This window comes from Salmo salar, chromosome 21, assembly GCF_965601325.2.
Source record: "Salmo salar chromosome 21, fSalSal1, whole genome shotgun sequence".
NCBI lineage: Eukaryota > Metazoa > Chordata > Actinopteri > Salmoniformes > Salmonidae > Salmo > Salmo salar.
Genome location: NC_138311.1, coordinates 22,963,424 through 22,982,205, shown reverse-complemented (window position 1 = coordinate 22,982,205; position 18,782 = coordinate 22,963,424). Strand labels below are relative to the sequence as shown.

The 18,782-nt window shown below is 41.9% G+C and overlaps 1 protein-coding gene across 1 annotated transcript; it reads left to right on the top strand.

Moving 5' to 3' along the window:
• Nucleotides 1-105: 105 nt before the first annotated feature.
• f5 (coagulation factor V) lies at nucleotides 106-17,532 on the top strand. Its single transcript, XM_014164456.3, has 25 exons — nucleotides 106-225; nucleotides 551-757; nucleotides 1,397-1,479; nucleotides 4,534-4,656; nucleotides 5,513-5,725; nucleotides 5,852-6,022; nucleotides 6,281-6,502; nucleotides 6,991-7,156; nucleotides 7,410-7,590; nucleotides 8,158-8,460; nucleotides 8,694-8,841; nucleotides 9,110-9,322; nucleotides 9,547-11,716; nucleotides 11,881-12,049; nucleotides 12,220-12,456; nucleotides 12,697-12,916; nucleotides 13,135-13,314; nucleotides 13,775-13,891; nucleotides 14,103-14,174; nucleotides 15,149-15,234; nucleotides 15,535-15,690; nucleotides 15,965-16,109; nucleotides 16,263-16,414; nucleotides 16,639-16,821; nucleotides 16,998-17,532. Exons 1-25 carry the CDS (start codon nucleotides 155-157, stop codon nucleotides 17,142-17,144), a joined length of 6,135 nt encoding a protein of 2,044 aa, XP_014019931.1. The 5' UTR covers nucleotides 106-154; the 3' UTR covers nucleotides 17,145-17,532.
• Nucleotides 17,533-18,782: the final 1,250 nt, after the last annotated feature.

Here is an 18,782-nt window from a genome sequence, read left to right as displayed (position 1 = left end):
CAGGCTCAGGTATAACACAGATATGACAACCGGGGGAGAAATCGCTGGTTGCCTTTTAGTTGAATTTTGACCTGGTTCCCTACACTTACCATTCTTCCCTTTTTCTCCAACCATTGTCGTGCATGGTCTATTGCTGAACTATCTGTCCCTGGTGATGAGTGAACAGGACCAGGCTTATCATGGAAACTTTTTGGGAAAGCATCTGTGGGACACCCATGGTGCACAGTAAGGAATTAAATATTATCTTAAAGTCTGAGGTCTGAAACAGTTCTGAATACATATCAAAACAAGAGTGTCATCTCCAGTGCGTAGTAACATGTGTGAAGGAAATTGCTTCACTAGGAGTGACTAACAGTAAATCATGTGGTTTCAATTAACAAGATTGAAAAAATATGTTGGAACACTGCGAAATGTCCTGGCTGGGACTTGTTTGTTTGTCTGTGTGTCTGTGTGTCTGTGTGTGCGTGCGTGCGTGCGTGCTTTTGTCTGTGTCCTGTGATAAAGCACAGAGTGGACTCTTCTTGTCAGATAACAGTTTCCTGTCATCCAGAACAGACAGACTGTCCACACCTGGCGTTCCAACCCCAGACATGAGGCTTCATTCCTGGGAATGGACTCACCGTCTCCTGCCTCTCCTGGTGCTCTTCTCAGTTCTACTGTCCCACACTACAGCAGAGCAGCACTCAGACAGAAATAGATACTACTATATTGCTGCTGTGAACATAGACTGGGACTACACATCTAATGGACCACACAGGTAAAACAAAAAAATAGTTAATAGCTTTATATGAGATTTACTATATTCCTTTTTTTCTGTGACCTTTTGTCTTTGTGTTGGGTCCTGCATGTGAAGTTGAATCTCTTTGACCTCGCTAAGAGTAGTGTTAATTCAAGTGTTTGGCATATGCTGTTGACTACATGACAGATTTACTGAGTTGATTTGGCTCTTGTCTTCTTGGAGGGTGTATCGTGTAATTGTTTGATCTGGTGGATGGGTCATGGTAGCACCACATGAATGGAACATGGGACAAAATGAAACCTTACTGTTCTTTCTTTATATCATTGTGTATATGTCATGTATCTCTATCAATTATGTGACGAGTACAGTCTGGTTAGAAGGCAATATTGTCCTCATTGGAAAAAGTTAGGCTTTAATAATTATGTTTTATGTTTTAACGTAAAGTCAATACATTTACAATCTCCAGTCAAGTTCTTGATTATTATCACCTTTATGATGTGAACCTAGACTGGGGAATATAAAAGGATGTACATGATAATTATGTATTTAAGTTACTGAATTATGTGTAGAATTTGTCTTTCTATATCATCCACTGTATGTTTTATATTGGGTCCTTTTCTGTTCATTCACTGTTTGTGTTTTTCCATTGTTGTCTAGGTCTGGCCCCTCCTATAGGAAAGTGGTGTACAGGGAGTATGAGAAGGGATTCAAGCAGGCCAAGACCCATCCTTCCTGGCTAGGTAAATTATGTTTATGCTTTGGTGTTTTCATCGTTGTCGGGTAAATTATGTGTATGAGTCTGGGCTATCCCACATACAGTCTGTCTTTCATTAGTGAATGTTCCTGTTTCCCCATACAGTCACAACCCCACCTCATGTTCCCTCATGACTGATAAACATAATAAACATGATAAGATAGATTTACTCCTGTCTGCATGTACTGTATGTGTGTCTTTCAGAGTGGTTGGAATAAAGAGGACATTACATTTTTATTGGACCTTCTACTCCATCTTCTTTTCTGACCCAATGACAATGTATCATGTTGAATGATGAATTGAATTTCTGTAATAGCACCTTTAACTGCTCAGCAAAATCAATGGTGTGAATTTAACTCTGAACGTGTCAAATGTACACTATTGTCAATGAACTGAACTGGTATTAAAATAATAATTTAGAAAGTTTTAAAGATTTAACTCTGTTGCAGTGTTCCCCATTTTACTTTTAAAGTTTTCAAAGGAACTCGATTCTGGTGTTTACTTAGCTCTACTGTAGCGTAATACGCAACACCTACAGTGTAAAACATAACACTTGATTTGGCGTAAAATGGACTCCCTTTGCTAAGTGCTGACTCTGTTACACTTTCTCAGTGTAAGAAATGAACACCTGAAGTTTTACAGTAAATAATTTTTGGCTGTTGTTTTAACACTGTATGGTGTAAAGTCTAATTTGCATATTTCCCAGGGTTCCTTTTCTTTTCTTTTTGAGTAAATTGTAGAGTTAACACCCATGACTGTATTTGTTAGAGGCAGAGACATGGTTGTTGAATTAGTTCCTACTAAAGGCCTGTGGTTTTCACCAGTGATTTCCTGGATAAACGTCATCATTAAAATTAAACCATAACTATACATTACATATATCATAAGCACTTATTTATTGGCTTACTTGATTACCTAGTTTTATCCTAACACAGTGGTGTTATGAAACTTCTGGTTTACAAGCCACAGCAGGCCTGCAAGTCACATTATGCTGGCTTGTAAAGTGATATGTAATACCTATAGGAATCCAGCCAGAGTTAAGATATCCAATGGTTGGAATTTTTATTCACCTGCAACTTGCATTCAGGACAACTTTCAGGATTTGGACACTTCATGAAAAACACTACTTAAACCATTTATAGCAGAACAATCATTTCAGTAACAGGTGCAATACATCTAACTGATTGGATTAGTTTAGAAACATTTATTTTATTTATCTTTGTGTAGCATAAGATTAAGCAATCAATCAACGTACAGTACCAGTCAAAACTTTGGACACCTACTCATTCCAGGGTTTTTCTTTATTTTACTATTTTTGACATTGTAGAAAAATAGTGAAGACATCAAAACTATGAAATAACACATATGGAATCATCTAGTAACCAAAAAAGTGTTAAAAAAATCGAAATATATTTTATATTTGAGATTTTTCAAAGTATCCACTCTTTGCCTTGATGACAGCTTTGCACACTCTTGGCATTCTCTCAACAGCTTCATGAGGTAGTCACCTGGAATGCATTTAAATTAAACGGTATGACTTGTTCAAATTTATGGAAAAGCAGCCAATATGTGCTCAGCATATGTGGGAACTCCTTCAAGACTGTTGGAAAAGAATGCAGAGGGGGTGCAAAACTGTCATCAAGGCAAAGGGTGGTTACTTTGAAGAATCTATTTTCATTTGTTTAACGCTTTTTTGGTTACTACATGATTCCATATGGGTTATTTCATAGTTTTGATGTCTTCACTATTATTCTACTATGTAGAAAATAGTCAAAATAAAGAAAAACCATTGAATGAGTAAGTGTGTACAAACTTTTTTCTGGTACTGTACATGCAAATGCACAGATATTAAAAACAATCCTAAAAAATACTAGCTGCCGTAGCATGCTGGGAAATATGATAATGATAGGTGTGGTTTTGATGGGACCGTTTTAATCTCCACAGTATAGAACAATAACTATGGTTATTAACACCAACACTGAGTGTTAATGTCACTCTTACAGTGCGAATGTAACTCCTGAATAAAGACTAGAAATGTTATACTGAAAAATAAACACTGGCCAATTTGCTGTGTGCTATAGTGCCTTTAGTCACAAAGTGCTTTGCATTGTATGGGATGATATTGAGTCCACCACCACTAATGCGTAGGCTTTTAAAGGTCCCGAACAGTCACTCTGATTCCCAAGTAAAACAGAATTTTGAGTGACTAAAATATCACCAATAATATTGGTTTGGATAGTACTTTTTCTTCGTTGGCTAACTACCAGGAAGTTCAAAAGACTGGCTGAGTGGCAGGGAGCTTATATTCATGAGCTCTATGAGACACCTGTGTCAAGCAACTTGGATGAAGTAAGTAGTGTTGCGGTAAAATCATCATGTAAATTTGGTGATGCACAAAGCAACTCAAACATCTCCCATTTCGCATGTCTATTGTGATGCGGTTCACAGAAGCACTGACGGATGTGTTAACTTAACAACTGCGTCAGCGTTTTGAACGACCCTTCCTCCCTTTTGTTCCATGCTGGCTAAAGACCTAGCTAGCCAGTAACTAGCAAACACCAGACACAGATGAAAGGGGAAACATATAAGTATCTTTGCCATAGATGAATATGGTAAACTTTTATTTTGCAGACACCCTACAGTCAAATTTTGACACCAGTAGGGTAGCTATAGAACTATATAAACCACTCCCCTCTGCAAAGACGCTATCTCTGATGTTGGTTACAAGGTGTTACTTATTTAAATTAGGTAAGAGAATATCATGTTACCATAGGTGTATTAAAATGAGCGTTAGGGTGATGTCACCCTAATAATGAATCCAAGTGTTTGACATGGGGGATGGGACCAGTAACTTTATCGTCAAACTTTATCAGTTTAGAAGCAACAGTCCTTTTTCATACTTTGCTCATCATACTTTGATCTGGTTTCATCCAAATATCATCCAATTTCATGAAAACATGATATTGACTGTTCAGAAAAGTAACTAAATTAGCAGAAAGAACATCCCTCTTAACCAATATGTTTTTGTTGTGTTTTGCAGGGCTCCTTGGGCCCACCATCCGTGGTCAAGAGGGAGAGACCATTGTGGTCATGTTCAAGAACATGGCAGATCTCCATTACAGCCTCCACGCCCACGGGATCGCTTACGGGAAGCAGTCAGAGGGTGGGTACAAACCAATGATGTCGTCTGTATTAATTGGCCTATCAGAGCTCATTGGTAGTTACTTTTAAATTGGGATTTTTTTTGACAGGTATTCCCACTAAGTGTTCTCGTCCAGAATTCTCCAGATATAATTCATTAAAATCTGTCGGAAATGTCCAACAATTTACATGGTTGTTGTCATTATGACTGTGGTAACTATGTGGAAACAGTGAGGTATTCTATCCCAGACAGATTCACCCATCCTGTGGCCTAGACAGTCATTGATGTGGTTGGAAAAGGGGACTTGGGGCATTTTGGATGTTATTCATTCAGTTAAGTACACATGTTGTGCAACACAAGCAGCTGTGTTTGGCCTTTTCATTAATATTAACCAGGACAGACAGATTAACATACAAGCCAGTACTAAAGTCCAAAGGATACTCTCTAAAACCTGTGGAAATCCATGATTTCCCCTAATAAAACCTTAGGGGGTTGAGAGATGAGTTTTGTAAATGCACAGGATGTAGTATTATTACTCTTTAATTCATTCTTAACTCAAAATGAATTGTGCCATTGCAAGGTTATGTAATATTGTAACAAGATGGCAGTAAATAGAACTCTTAAATTCCCCAGATTTTCCTAAATTCTACCATTTTTTATTAAGATGGTTAGCATATTTTGGAGATTAGTCATTTGTTAAATGTTAACTGGGGTCACTGTAAATTGTACGTTTATTTGGAGTATAGGCGAATCAGGCCAGGTGACCAAGTTTTAACCTTGTACAACATCAAGACAAATTCTGATCATTAAATGGCAATTAAGTTCTTTCTCATTCTGCTTTATTTTATTATTATGAAACAAACATGTCTCCCTTTAGGCTCCCTGTACTTTGACAACACGTCTCAATTTGAGAAGGAAGATGATGCGGTGCCCCCTGGAGGTGAACACACATACTACTGGGAGGTGACATCAGACATTGTCCCACGGGCCGCAGACCCCTCCTGTCTCACCTACACCTACCTCTCCCACATTGACATTGTCAAGGACTACAACTCAGGACTGATCGGCACCCTGCTCATCTGTAAAGCAGGTATGTAAATGTAAATGTGAAATGTATGAGACCTGTTCCTGACACAGTGCCATAAGTACCAAAACAACCATGTCAGTAAGTAACCAGAAAGAAATCAACTGAACCACCCTCTGAACCTCCCTCCAGGTAGCCTTGACGTGTCTGGAGAACAGGTGATGTTCCACCAGGAATACGTCTTCCTCATGGGAGTGTTGGATGAGAGTAAGAGCTGGTATATGCCAAAGATGGACAGGGCCACTGCCACTCAAAACCACATCAAACACACAATCAATGGATACACCAACGGATCAGTGCCAGGTCAGTCAGTCAGATCCTCTCTCATCACTCTGAGTTCTGCTGATATCTGCAGATACTGGTTGTTGTGCTTTAAGTAGTTTAGGTTGTCTGCTTTAGCTGTTCCATCCCAGCTGGTTATTGCTTGGAACTATTGCTTCAACCTAATCCTTACTCAGATTCTATGGGTATAGGGCATGTAGTGGGCTCATTCCTTCCTCAAGTCTGTCCCCCTCCCTGTCTTCTCTCCATCTCCTCCTCCTGTCCCTCCCTTCCCCCCAGGTCTGACTGTCTGCGCCCACACCTCTGTCAGCCTGCACCTGGTGGGCATGAGTTCAGAGCCTGAGCTGTTCTCGGTGCACATCAACGGGCAGGTCCTGCAGCAGGCTGACCATCGGGTCTCCTCGGTGGGCCTGATCGCTGGCACTGCCACCAGCGCTAACATGACCGCCGTCAACACGGGCCGCTGGCTCCTCTCCTCACACACCAGCAAGCATCTAGAGGGTATGTGTCAATGGCTTGACGACATTCATATAACCGAGCTACACTCTTAGAAAAAAGGGTGCCAAAACAGTTCTTTGGTTGTCCCTATAGAATAACCCTTTTTGATTCCAGGTAGAACTCTTTTGGGATCCATGTAGAACCCTTTGTGGAAAGGATTTTACATAGAACCTAAAAGAGTTCTACCTGGAACCCCAAAAAATGTTATTTTAAAGGATTCAGCCGAAGAACCATTTTAGGTTCTAGATAGCACGTTTTTTTCTAAGTGTGTAGCCAGTATTATATTTGCATATGGGTTCTGAGAATACGTGTGGTGTGAGATTTACTGTGATGGAGCACAGAGCAGATTGAAGTTTATTCAGATGTATTGTAGTGTATTGACATTTTGAAATGCACTTTGAATGAAGTTTGATTGAATGTGTAATGTTCTATTCCCAACATGTTAAATCAACATGACCCTCCTGAACAAACAAACTTCTCTGCTGTTGTAGCTGGTATGCATGGCTTTGTAGAAGTGAGGAGCTGCGAAGGCTTTAACCCTCCCAAACGTAAGCTGACCATCAAGCAGAAAAGAGAGAGCCAGGAGTGGACCTATTATATCGCAGCTGAGGAGGTTGTCTGGGACTATGCACCAAAAATGCCAGAATACATTGACGGGTAAACAGCTTTACAGATATTTATTGACTTACTCATTTCACTTTACTTTAGCCCACAATTATTTATCAATCTAAACTAAATTCAGCCAATTTAGAATTGGGAACAAATTCAGCTTAATGCAGTAATAGATAATACCATCGTTGTATTTGTGACATGATTGCCACTTTGACATTCTCCATTAATCTGTTGACTAGTCTCAGTGTGACCTGACTTCCTGTGACATCACATCCTTTTCTCTTCCTGTTTCTCTCAGAGACTTCAAGTTCAAGTATCTGAAGCGAAGCCCAGAGCGTATAGGCCAGAAGTATAAGAAGGCAGTGTACACACTGTACAAAGATGCCAAGTTCACTGAGAGGGCCGAAAAGAAACAGAGGAAGGTGGAGTTGGGCATCATTGGCCCTGTCATCAGGGCGCAGATCCATGATGTCATCAAGGTGAGATACAAATGTTCTATTTGCAAATGCCCACTTTTTTCATGTGCCCAATTCTTAAGTTGTTAATAAGATATATATTCTCTATAAATATTCATTTATATTCATCTATAAATAGCCCAAACAACTACCTCTTCCCCTACTGAATTTATTTATTTATTTATTTTGCTCCTTTGCACTCCAGTATTTCTACTTTGCACACTCATCTACTGTCGAATCTCCCATTCCAGTGTTTAATTGCTATATTGTATTTACTTCGCCACCATGGCCTATTTATTGCCTTTACCTCCCTTATCTCACCTCATTTGCTCACATTGTATATAGACTTATTTTTCTACTGTATTATTGACTGTATGTTTGTTTTACTAAATGTGTAACTCTGTGCTGTTATATGTGTCGAACTGCTTTGCTTTATCTTGGCCAGGTTGCAGTTGTAAATGAGAACTTGTTCTAAACCTGCCTACCTGGTTAAATAAAGGTGAAATTAAAAAAATGCATGAACACTAAACTGTGTGTCCACAATTGTCTTTTGCCAGTGCCTTCTCAAGTATCCTTTCCCCACATTCACAGATTGTCTTTAAGAACATGGCCACACGGCCGTACAGCATCTACCCACACGGACTGACCATCGACAAAGTAGCAGAGGGGGCCAACTACCCAGCAGGAGGTAACCAGACCCATGGGGTTCAGCCTGGCGAGACGCATACCTATGTGTGGCAGGTGATCGAAGAGGATGAACCTTTGACAGGCGACTCGCAATGCCTGACCCGTATGTACCACAGTGCAGTGAACACACCCCGAGACATCGCCTCAGGCCTAGTTGGACCTCTGCTCATCTGCAAGAGCCAGTCCCTCAACAAGAGGAATGTGCAGGTACTACACTGATACAACTTCTACTCAATTACTAATACATTACTTCTAAGGAACATGCAGGTACTATACTACTGCTACTTCATTACTACTACTGCACTACTATAACATTTTACTACTACTACATAGGTACTGCAACTGGCCTCTCTTCTCTACTAATGCCAGAACAGAATTTAATACAATGTACTTTTACAGATTTTGGATGTACACTGTTAAATTAAGCTTTGTCTCTGCAGCTGAAATCAGACAAAGAACAGCACGCCATGTTTACTGTTTTTGATGAGAATAAGAGCTGGTATCTAGATGACAACATTGCATCGTACAGTGAACCAGCAAAGGTCAAGAAAGAAGACCCAGAGTTTTATAAATCAAACGTCATGCATAGTGAGTATCACTCCCCTTCATCAATACAATTCATACATTTTAGAGACAGGAATGGTCTGGTACAGCCAGAAGATTATTGAAATTGAGAAAATGTATCATATACTAAATCTTTCCTCCTATCTAGAATGCACTCCACATAGAAGAATCACACTCATAAAAATCAACTGCCTATCACTGTCAACAACAGTGCTTCATATTCAGAATAATAATTTTCCTCAAATTTGACCGCTTCCTTTATTGACTTAAATGGTATAATTTCTTCCCCCAGCGATTAACGGTTACGTGTTCGAGAGTGGTCAGCTGCTGGGCTTCTGCAATGGTGAGATCGTGACGTGGCACGTGTCCAGTGTTGGAGAGCAGGACTACATCCAGACTGCAACCTTCTACGGTCACACTTTCGACTTGAACGATCAGACTGAGGACTTCCTCAGCCTGTTCCCCATGACTGGAGAGACCATCACCATGAACATGGATAACGTTGGTGAGTCAGTGGTTAATGGGTTAACTGGCCATACACTCCACACACTCAACTCCCAAACCTCTAACCCTTAGTTCTACAAGATACAATAGATAGGTTAGTGGTGGAAAATGCATTTGGGTCTTCAACCGTCAACTCTACAGCAGGCACAATACAGGATTAAGATTATGTCAAATGTTTCCTTTTGTTAGGATTCAAAGACTAAATATGGTCTGTTCTTTTGTTAGGTGTTTGGCTGCTGGCTTCCATGAACTCTCATGAGACCACCAAGGGAATGCGTATGAAGTTCAAAGACGTGGAGTGCTTCCGAGACTACGTCTATGAATACGAAGACGAGACAATGACGGAGACAGAGACGGATCCGAAGGTCAGCGCTGACTTCTCCATCTGGAAACCCATGGATATTAATGAGGCTAAAGATAAGGAGAAGAAGGATGAGGTGAAAGAGAAAAAGAATACGGTGGAGATTGATGATTATACAGCAGGCTGGGCTGATTTTCTGGATCTTAGGTCAATCAAGAAAAAGACGAATGAGACGGACGTGGAGATGTTGGATCTCTCTAAGTACGACTACGATAGCGTTGACGTGCCTGATCCCGACGGAGACGCGAATGCAAACCACACCTCATCCTCTTATGATGCACCTACAAACACGTCATTGGCCGAGAGGGAGACGATTGACGGAGGCAACTTTACGACAAAGGCTTTGTTGAACAAGAGCATAATTGAGAATGCAACAGAAGCGCTGAACTTTACTACAGATCAGTTAGACTCAAATCTTAACAGCTCCTCAATGGCTGAGACTGAATTAAAGAACAGAACAGTTCATAACAACAGTTTATCATTTGTAGACAGCAACATCACTTCAGTAAGTACCAATAGTACAGAAGTTACAGCAGGTCCGTTCAACAAGGGCTTAAAGGCTGAGAGTGAGAGAGTGATGCAGATCAGAGGTGATTGGGCCACTGTGAATAGCACCTCAAAAGTTGAAGCATTAGTGGAAGAGTTAGAGGGAAGGATTACTCGAGGCGATGTCTTCTCTTACTCTGTGCCTCTTCCCGACCCCTCTTCCAACACTACAGAAGAGAACAAGGGGATTGACGCCAACGATATTGTACTCCTGGGCAGAGAGTCTACAACTGCTTCATCCAATGAAAACGGTACAGCTTCAAATTCATCTCTGAATATAACCAACCAATCAGAGAGTGTGGTGAGTGCTGAAGTTGCAGAGTTAATTTTTACCTTGGTGGAAGAACACAACATGACCAACTTTGACCTTGAAACTGAGGATAGTGGTAACATAACTGTGAATGGTTCATTGGACACCAACACCACCACTGAGCAAGGAAATGGTACCTATTTCTCTGACGCCACGTCCACACCTGGCAACTTCAGCAGTGTGGTACCACAAAATGGCAAACAACCATCAGACATTGAAACATTCTCTGACATAGTGCCCAAACAAAATGGCACAGCAAACACTTCTGGTTTGAACCACTGGAATTCATCAGAGGAGACAAGTTCTGAGAGTAAAAAGAACACCGCTGTGCCGGATGCCGTTGTAGAGTTGTCCTCAGAAAGCTCAGAATTCTCTAATGAGACTACTGACGCTAATCCTGCTGCGGCCAATCTGTCACTGTCAACCAATCAGCAGCCAGACAGCAGCTCGGAGGAGATTCTATCCCAGAGTTCCGAGAGCTCTAAGGAGGAAGTGGTAATCTACCTGAGAAACAACAGGAGTGAGGTCATCCGCACCATCTCCGTTGACCTGCAGGGGGAGCACTGGGGCTATGAAGGGACACACGGGATGGTCCCAATGGAGATGCCAGATCACATGACGAAATATATTGGAAATGAGCTCCCAGAGCCGCCAAATACGCTGGAACCAAGCCCAACTCCGGAAATGCAGAAACCCAACATCAAGGTCGTCCACCGCAGACAAAGACCCCGTAAAGGCTATGCCATGAAAACTAAGAAGAAGAAGGAGTACAAGCCCCAACCTCCGAGAGGCCGCAGTTTCTCCCCCAGGGGTTTCAAACCCCCTCCTATCACCGGTCAAACCCCCAGAGGGACTCGACCCATTTCCAGCGAGGAGGACTTCTCAAACAACGCCATTGTGATTGGCGTGCCACGACCCGACTTCAGCGACTATGAGATTTATGTCCAGAGTGACGGCGGTGATGACCCGGATGCTGTCCTAGACATGACAGCGGTTAATGCTGCAGAGGAATACGAGTATGTTGACTACATTGACCCATACAAAGAGAAGGAGGACATGCATGACCTAACTCTGGATGATAATGCAAAATATTTCCTCAAAATGGCGGGAGATAACGTGAGGACATACTTTATTACTGCGGAGGAGGTGCAGTGGGACTACGGGGGCTATGGACATAAGTAAGGACAAAATAGTGGATGGGGCTGAGGTGTGGGATGTATTGGGAAAATGTAATGTCCCTTGTTTATTGTTCTATGTGCTCAAATGATATTTTTCTGATTGGAATTATGCATACCTCCTTTTTTGTTTAATAAAACCTTTGTCTTTTGTCTCTCCACAACAGGAGGATGGATAAGGCACAGAAAGCCAACAGGTCCACAAGATTCTCCAAGGTAGTGTTCCGAGGTTACCTGGACAGCACGTTCAGCACGCCAGACATCAGGGGGGAGATGGACGAACACCTGGGCATCCTGGGGCCAGTCATCAAGGCAGAGGTTGGACAGACCATAATGGTAAGACAGGAAACCCTGAGGGCTACCTTTTGCTAATTTTTGCATGAATCTACTGTAGGTGAGTTGTGCCCATGATCATGATTAATGGACTATGTAATCAAACTGATGTTCCTGGTCTGTAGGTATTACGGTATTTTTCAGGAAATTAAATGTGTGTCCTTGGTCTGTAGGTATTTTTCAGAAACCTGGCCAGCCGCCCGTACTCCTTGCATGCCAATGGGGTTTCCTACACCAAGCAGACAGAGGGGTTGTCCTACGACGACGAGTCCAAGTACTGGTACAAGTATGACAACGAGGTCCAGCCCAACACCACATACACATACCTCTGGAAGGTCAACGCCAATGTCGGGCCCACCGGAGACGAGGCTGACTGTCGCACCTGGGCCTACTACTCTGGGGTTAACCCTGTGAGTAAACACTTACCTTCTGATGGTTTAGTTAATTAACGTAGCTGATGCAACACCACTGTTTTCTATGTATAGTCCCTTTTGTGCTTCTGAGGTATTTCATGTGATAACTCTGTGTTGACGTGTGATGTCTTGTCCTCTGAAGCACCTCCTACACTAACCTGGTGTGTTTTTGTGATCTGTTGAGGGATATTCCAATAATCTAGTGTTTGATTGTTTGTTTTCTCTCCTCTCATCCAGGAGAAAGATATAAACTCTGGTCTGATTGGGCCATTGCTGGTGTGTCGTAAGGGCACTCTGAGCAGGAAGGCAGTGGACGTGAGGGAGTTCATGCTCCTCTTCATGACCTTCGATGAGTCCAAGAGCTGGTACTACGAGAAGAACCATGAGATAATGGAGAGGAAGAACAAACGAGCCAGGGTGATGGACCATGACTTCAACGATAACCTCAAGTTCTGCGGTAGGCACCTTCTAATCTAACACCATTTTGACTAAATGAAAGGTGATGGTAGGACAACTGACTAGTGGGTCATGGCTGGTCCCTCCTGGATCGAGTCTTGATTTTGGATTTTTGGTTGTAAAATCATGATATGAGTAATGAACAACAGAGATAAATTTACAAAACAGAGATTGTTTAATCGTTAATTTTTGGGGGGTTATGTGTATGTGGGGGGGCAGCCATCAACGGAATCATCTTCAGTCTGAAGGGTCTGAGGATGTACACTAACCAGACGGTCAGCTGGCACCTCTTCAACATGGGGTCTCCCAGAGACCTCCACAGTGTCCACTTCCACGGCCAGACCTTCATCCACAAACAGATCAGGGACCACACCCAGGCTGTCTACCCACTGCTGCCTGGTGAGAACTTTGCTGGATGGATAGATGACATGTTTTGTCCCATTTATGTGACACATCGCTACTGTTAGGGCAAAATGGTTTTAATGCTAGGTAAATGCTTGAGTTGAAAAGTATTATATGTACTGTATGTATTTGAGTGGGAAACACTGTTGTTTAACTTAGTCGCGTAGGCTGTGAGAACTGATTAGAACCTGTTCTTGTTTGTACAATGCTTGAAAGAAGTGGAGCCAAGTCCTGCTATCTCTCGTGTAACCTTGCCTCCCCCTCTGAGAGGCAAGCAGCTCTTTGTGTAGAAGAAGTATATAATGACTGTGACTCTGTATCCTTTGAGTTCCTCTCCGAGTGTGATCTCATCTGCAATTGCTTGAATAAACTCTTATTAACTGGATAATTATCCCTACTTGATCCTTGGAAAGAGTTTTCCTCAACACTACTAACCTGCTCTGGTTTTGTTTCCCAGGGGGCTTTGCAACTCTGGAGATGTTGCCTTCCAAGCCGGGGCTGTGGCAGCTGGAGTCAGAGGTTGGACTCTCCCAACAGAGAGGGATGCAGACCCTCTTCCTGGTTCTAGATAATAGTACGACCCACTCAAAAGCACTTATGCTAATGGTACCAATTTCTCAATGCCACATGTAACAGCAAAGGTGGGATGTCCATCTCAACTCCTAGAGAGTCATTTTTACTGCTAGTGTCAATGCTTATTGAGTGAATTGACTCAAGCCAAGTCATATCAACAGTCATTATCCCAAAGAATCAGTCCCATAATAAAATCTATTTGTGTTTTCCAGAGTGTAACCATCCACTGGGTCTGATTTCTGGGAGCGTCAAAGACAACCAGATCACAGCGAACGACAAAAGAGGTATCCTTACACTCAGTATCCCTCCGCCCTCTAGATGTTGGGTGCTTAATTAGAAATAATACTACCAACTGACATCTAGCCTTCCAAGTTAGATGTCCTTCAGTGATGTTTTTACTTGTACTGTTGAAAAAGCAACATTCCAAGTATAAATACAGTAAAGTATACACACTAAAGAATTTTTAAAAAGTGTTTTGAGCAAAATAGTGTTTTTTAGACACTTCAAGGAATTGGTCTGAATCCATGATGTCATCAGCCTCCCTGCTTGCTTGAGGAACAATAGATCACAAAAGAGGAATTGCCCATCCCCCACTTGTGCCATGACATACCTGGACCACCTATTGAGATGTGCCTTTTGTTTAGTAAATGGGCTAAATCAGGGTCACACTTAGTAGTCTTAAACAAATCTACTTTGAAACAAAAGTGAACACCTCACACACATGGTTATGGGCTTAAAACGAAGAAGACACCTGTACCATGTCAGATATGGAGTTCAAATGTATTACATTTTGAGTTTGCGTCTCAATATTACACTTGATATACATCACAGAAGACTGAAATGTAACAAAACCGTTTGACACAGAAACACCGGATTTTCTGCGTTATATTTTATTTTATGTTTACTAATGATGAAATTATGAAAAATATTAATAACATTCCACCCATGAGGCCACTAGGTCATTTGACTGCAGGAAAGGGCTACATGAGGTGAAAATGAGACTGGAGTGCCACTTTAACAGTTGCAGTGTTTTACCCAGAGGATGCTGGTGGGAGGAGCTATAGGAGGACGGCCTCACTGTAATGGCTGGAATGGAATAATGGAACGGTTTCAAACACATCAAACATATGGAAACCACATGTTTGACTCCGTTCCATTTATTCAATTCCAGACATTACAATGAGCCCATCCTCCAATAGTTCCTCCCACCAGCCTCCGCTGGTTTGACCCTCTAACTAACTTGTTTCTCCTTATGCAGGCTACTGGGAGCCCCATCTGGCCAGACTGAACAACCAAGGCAAATACAATGCATGGAGTACAGACAAGACAGGCAGCTGGATACAGGTACATAACCTCACCTCCCAGGGAATACATGTGGTGTCTGCAATATTATGTAGCTGGTGAGCAGTGAGCATGTATTCCTCAACGTTTCCTACAGGTGACAGCATAATCATATCATTACAGCGTCTTTGTGAGGATACACTCTGTTGATGTGGGGTCACATGAGTGTCATGCCTTGGTCCTGAGTATTTCCTGACCCTGTAAACTCGATAGGTGAGGTTTATGTGTCTCAACTTAGGCCTGGGTGGGGATACCTATTTGGTGACACCTGTAGTGATGCCTACTGTGACCATTGACCTGTAGGTAGACTTTCAGAGGCCTGTGGTGATCAGTCAGGTAGCGACACAGGGCGCCAAGCAGATGTTCTCCTCCCACTACATGGTCAACTACACCATATCCTACAGCACGGACAAGAAGAAGTGGATCTACTACAAGGGAGACAGCAACGAGTTCAGGATGGTGAGGAGTACATCTATAGAACAGCATGGTTGGAGAGCAATGGAATACATGTAACGGGATTATGTATTTACATTCTAACATTGCTGTTATTCTAGTTATATGTACTGCGTTATATTTACATTTTCAAAAATCAGAGATACTTCTGGTAATCTGAAATTATACTTTTGATAGATACTTTTGAATTTGTTCATTGCTATGACTGCTAAATATACAGAGATACAGTACATATGACTATATATGTTTTTAATCCAAATGTTTTTCTTCCATTCTCCAGACGTTCACTGGTAACGAGGAAGCTCATCAGGTGAAGGTCAACACCCTCTTCCCTCCCCTGATTGGTCGGTTTATCAGAATTCACCCTCTCCACTCCCACAACTCGGCCATGGTCCGCATGGAGTACTACGGCTGTGAGCTGGACGGTGAGCAATGATGATGATGATGATGATGATAATGATGATGGGTAGCATTTCGTACTGTTTAATGTGATGTTAGCATCCAAGCCTATGTTTTGAGCACAAATATTTCCCAATAAACGTGCAATAAAGTGAATGTATTGTAATTCCCTCCGTCAGGTTGCTCGGTGCCCCTGGGTATGGAGAGCAGGCGGATAGAAGACCATCGTATCACTGCCAGCTCTACAGCCTCCAGCTGGTACTCTGGTTCCTGGCAAGCCTCACTGGCACGACTCAACACACAGGGCACCATCAACGCATGGCAGGCCAAGGTACGATAACACACACAAATCCATGTAGGCACATGTACACACACACACACACACACCACACACACACACACACACACACACACACACACACACACACACACACACACACACACACACACACACACACACACACACACACACACACACACACACTATGTGCAAACTAATGTGGACACACCATTCCAGGTCAGTCATCCCTCTGTCCCCCTCCCGTCTCTCCCCAGAATAACAACAAGAACCAGTGGCTGCAGGTGGAGCTGGCCCAGGTAAAGAAGATCACAGGTATCATAACGCAGGGGGCCAAGTCCCTGGGCACGGAGATGTACGTCATCTGCTACACTCTGGAGTACAGCGATGATGGACTACACTGGATAAAGTACACTGACGATGATGACATCATGTCAAAGGTAGGATTGTCAGGCAACAGGGTTATGCAATGGTATTAAGCGATGGTATTGAGGGTTATTTTACAGTCCTGCTGTTAATTCTCTATCCAAGCTATCGCTAATAAGTATTAATCTGATAATATTATTACATGGAGATTTCAAAATACTGACATGCTGTCTTCCACTCTTCCCGGAAGACTTTCCCCGGCAACACGGATAACAATGGCCATGTGAAGAACTACATCTATCCTCCAATCTTCTCTCGCTTTATCAGAGTCATCCCTCAGAGCTGGAAGTCCTCCATCACGCTCAGGATAGAACTGCTGGGCTGTGACTTTGAATGAGGGACACACACACACACACACATCCAAGATGCAAGAATCACATTTCTACTTTAAGACTTTCACGCACATCCAAATGTCAGGTGCGCACAGTAACCCAAACCATCACATAAATGATGTCAAAGGGAAATTTGAGGGAAGTATGAGTTATGTACACGTTTCTCAGATTGGGATTCAGCTCTTAGCTCATATAGGATACAGACAATAATAGTGCTTTATACATAAGAAAGTAGCCTAAAGCTTAGCAGATAGTAAAATACATATTGCTGTATGTCGTCTTTATACTTTGTATGTTGTGTCATAATTGAACATGAATGTAATGTAAATAATGTAAGTAGTACTCAGAGTATTTAATGAGTTTTTGTCAATAAAAAATCTATTGTTGCTCATATTTTGTCAGTCACTGTGCCTCATTCTAGGATTGTGGCACGTTGTATGAAACTGTGGAAGCATAAAACATACAGTACCTCCTATATAATAAAACATACTTTTTCCAAATACTACATTCTACCATGCTATCATTTGGTCAAATTCTGAATTGACCCCAACCCCGAGGGAGTGAGTTGACAGAGAGAAAAGGTGGATGGTAGAGACTCCCTGTCATTGTAGGCGTGTGAACAGGAGAGATCTCCCAGCCCATGGGGTGAAGGTGTCCCCTTTTGCACCTCTGATAATCCCCTCTGTGGCGGTATATGTCACACCTCGGAGCCCCAGAGTCAACAGCCAAGTGCAGCTGCAAACACAGGCCCTGTTTGTCCATTTGCCTGCCTGCTAAAAGAGACACCAGAAGTGTGAAAGTCTCAGCCAGAGCTGGGTCTTCAAAAGAACCAGACAGGAGAGAGCTTTGAAACTGTCCAAATAAAATAAAATTGTATTTGTCACATGCTTCGTAAACAACAGATGTAGACTAACAGTGAAATGTTTCCTTACAGGCCCTTCCCAACAACGCACAGAGATAGAAAATAGAGAAATAATAGAAAAGTAATAACACGTAATAATAAAAGTAATAATAAATACACAATGAGTAATGATAACTTGGCTATATACACGTGATACCAGTACCTAGACAATGTGTAGGGGTATGAGGTAATTGAAGTAGATATGTACATATAACTAGGAATAGAGTGACTAGGCAACAGGATAGATAATTAACAGTAACAGCAGAGTATGTGATTCCTTACAGAAATTCCACATCTTTTGCACATGTGAAATCATGTGAAACTGTGTGTTTTTGGAATACTTTATGTGATATATCACATGAAGTTTCACGCTGATAAAAACATGAGATTTCACAGGTGATACCCTGCAAACAAAAATGTGTTATGATACACACAGTGTTTTCAACTTACAGATTTGACTACATCGTGCATGTTTTTTAATACAGAAATTATTATTCAATATGTCCTTACCTGGGATTTGAACTCACAACTCCTTGGTTCACTGCAGTCAAATCGTCCTGTTGCGCCACAATGTCTGTGTCAGTGACTAATTTCACCTGTATTCCTACACATCTCAGCTTTGTTAAAAAAACACTCAAGAATAACGAGTATATTTATCATAGTGATTCAGGTGTAACATTAAAGCAGAATAATATGCCTCACCAACATTAAAACCCTCAAATTGCTGAAATAAGTAAATGTA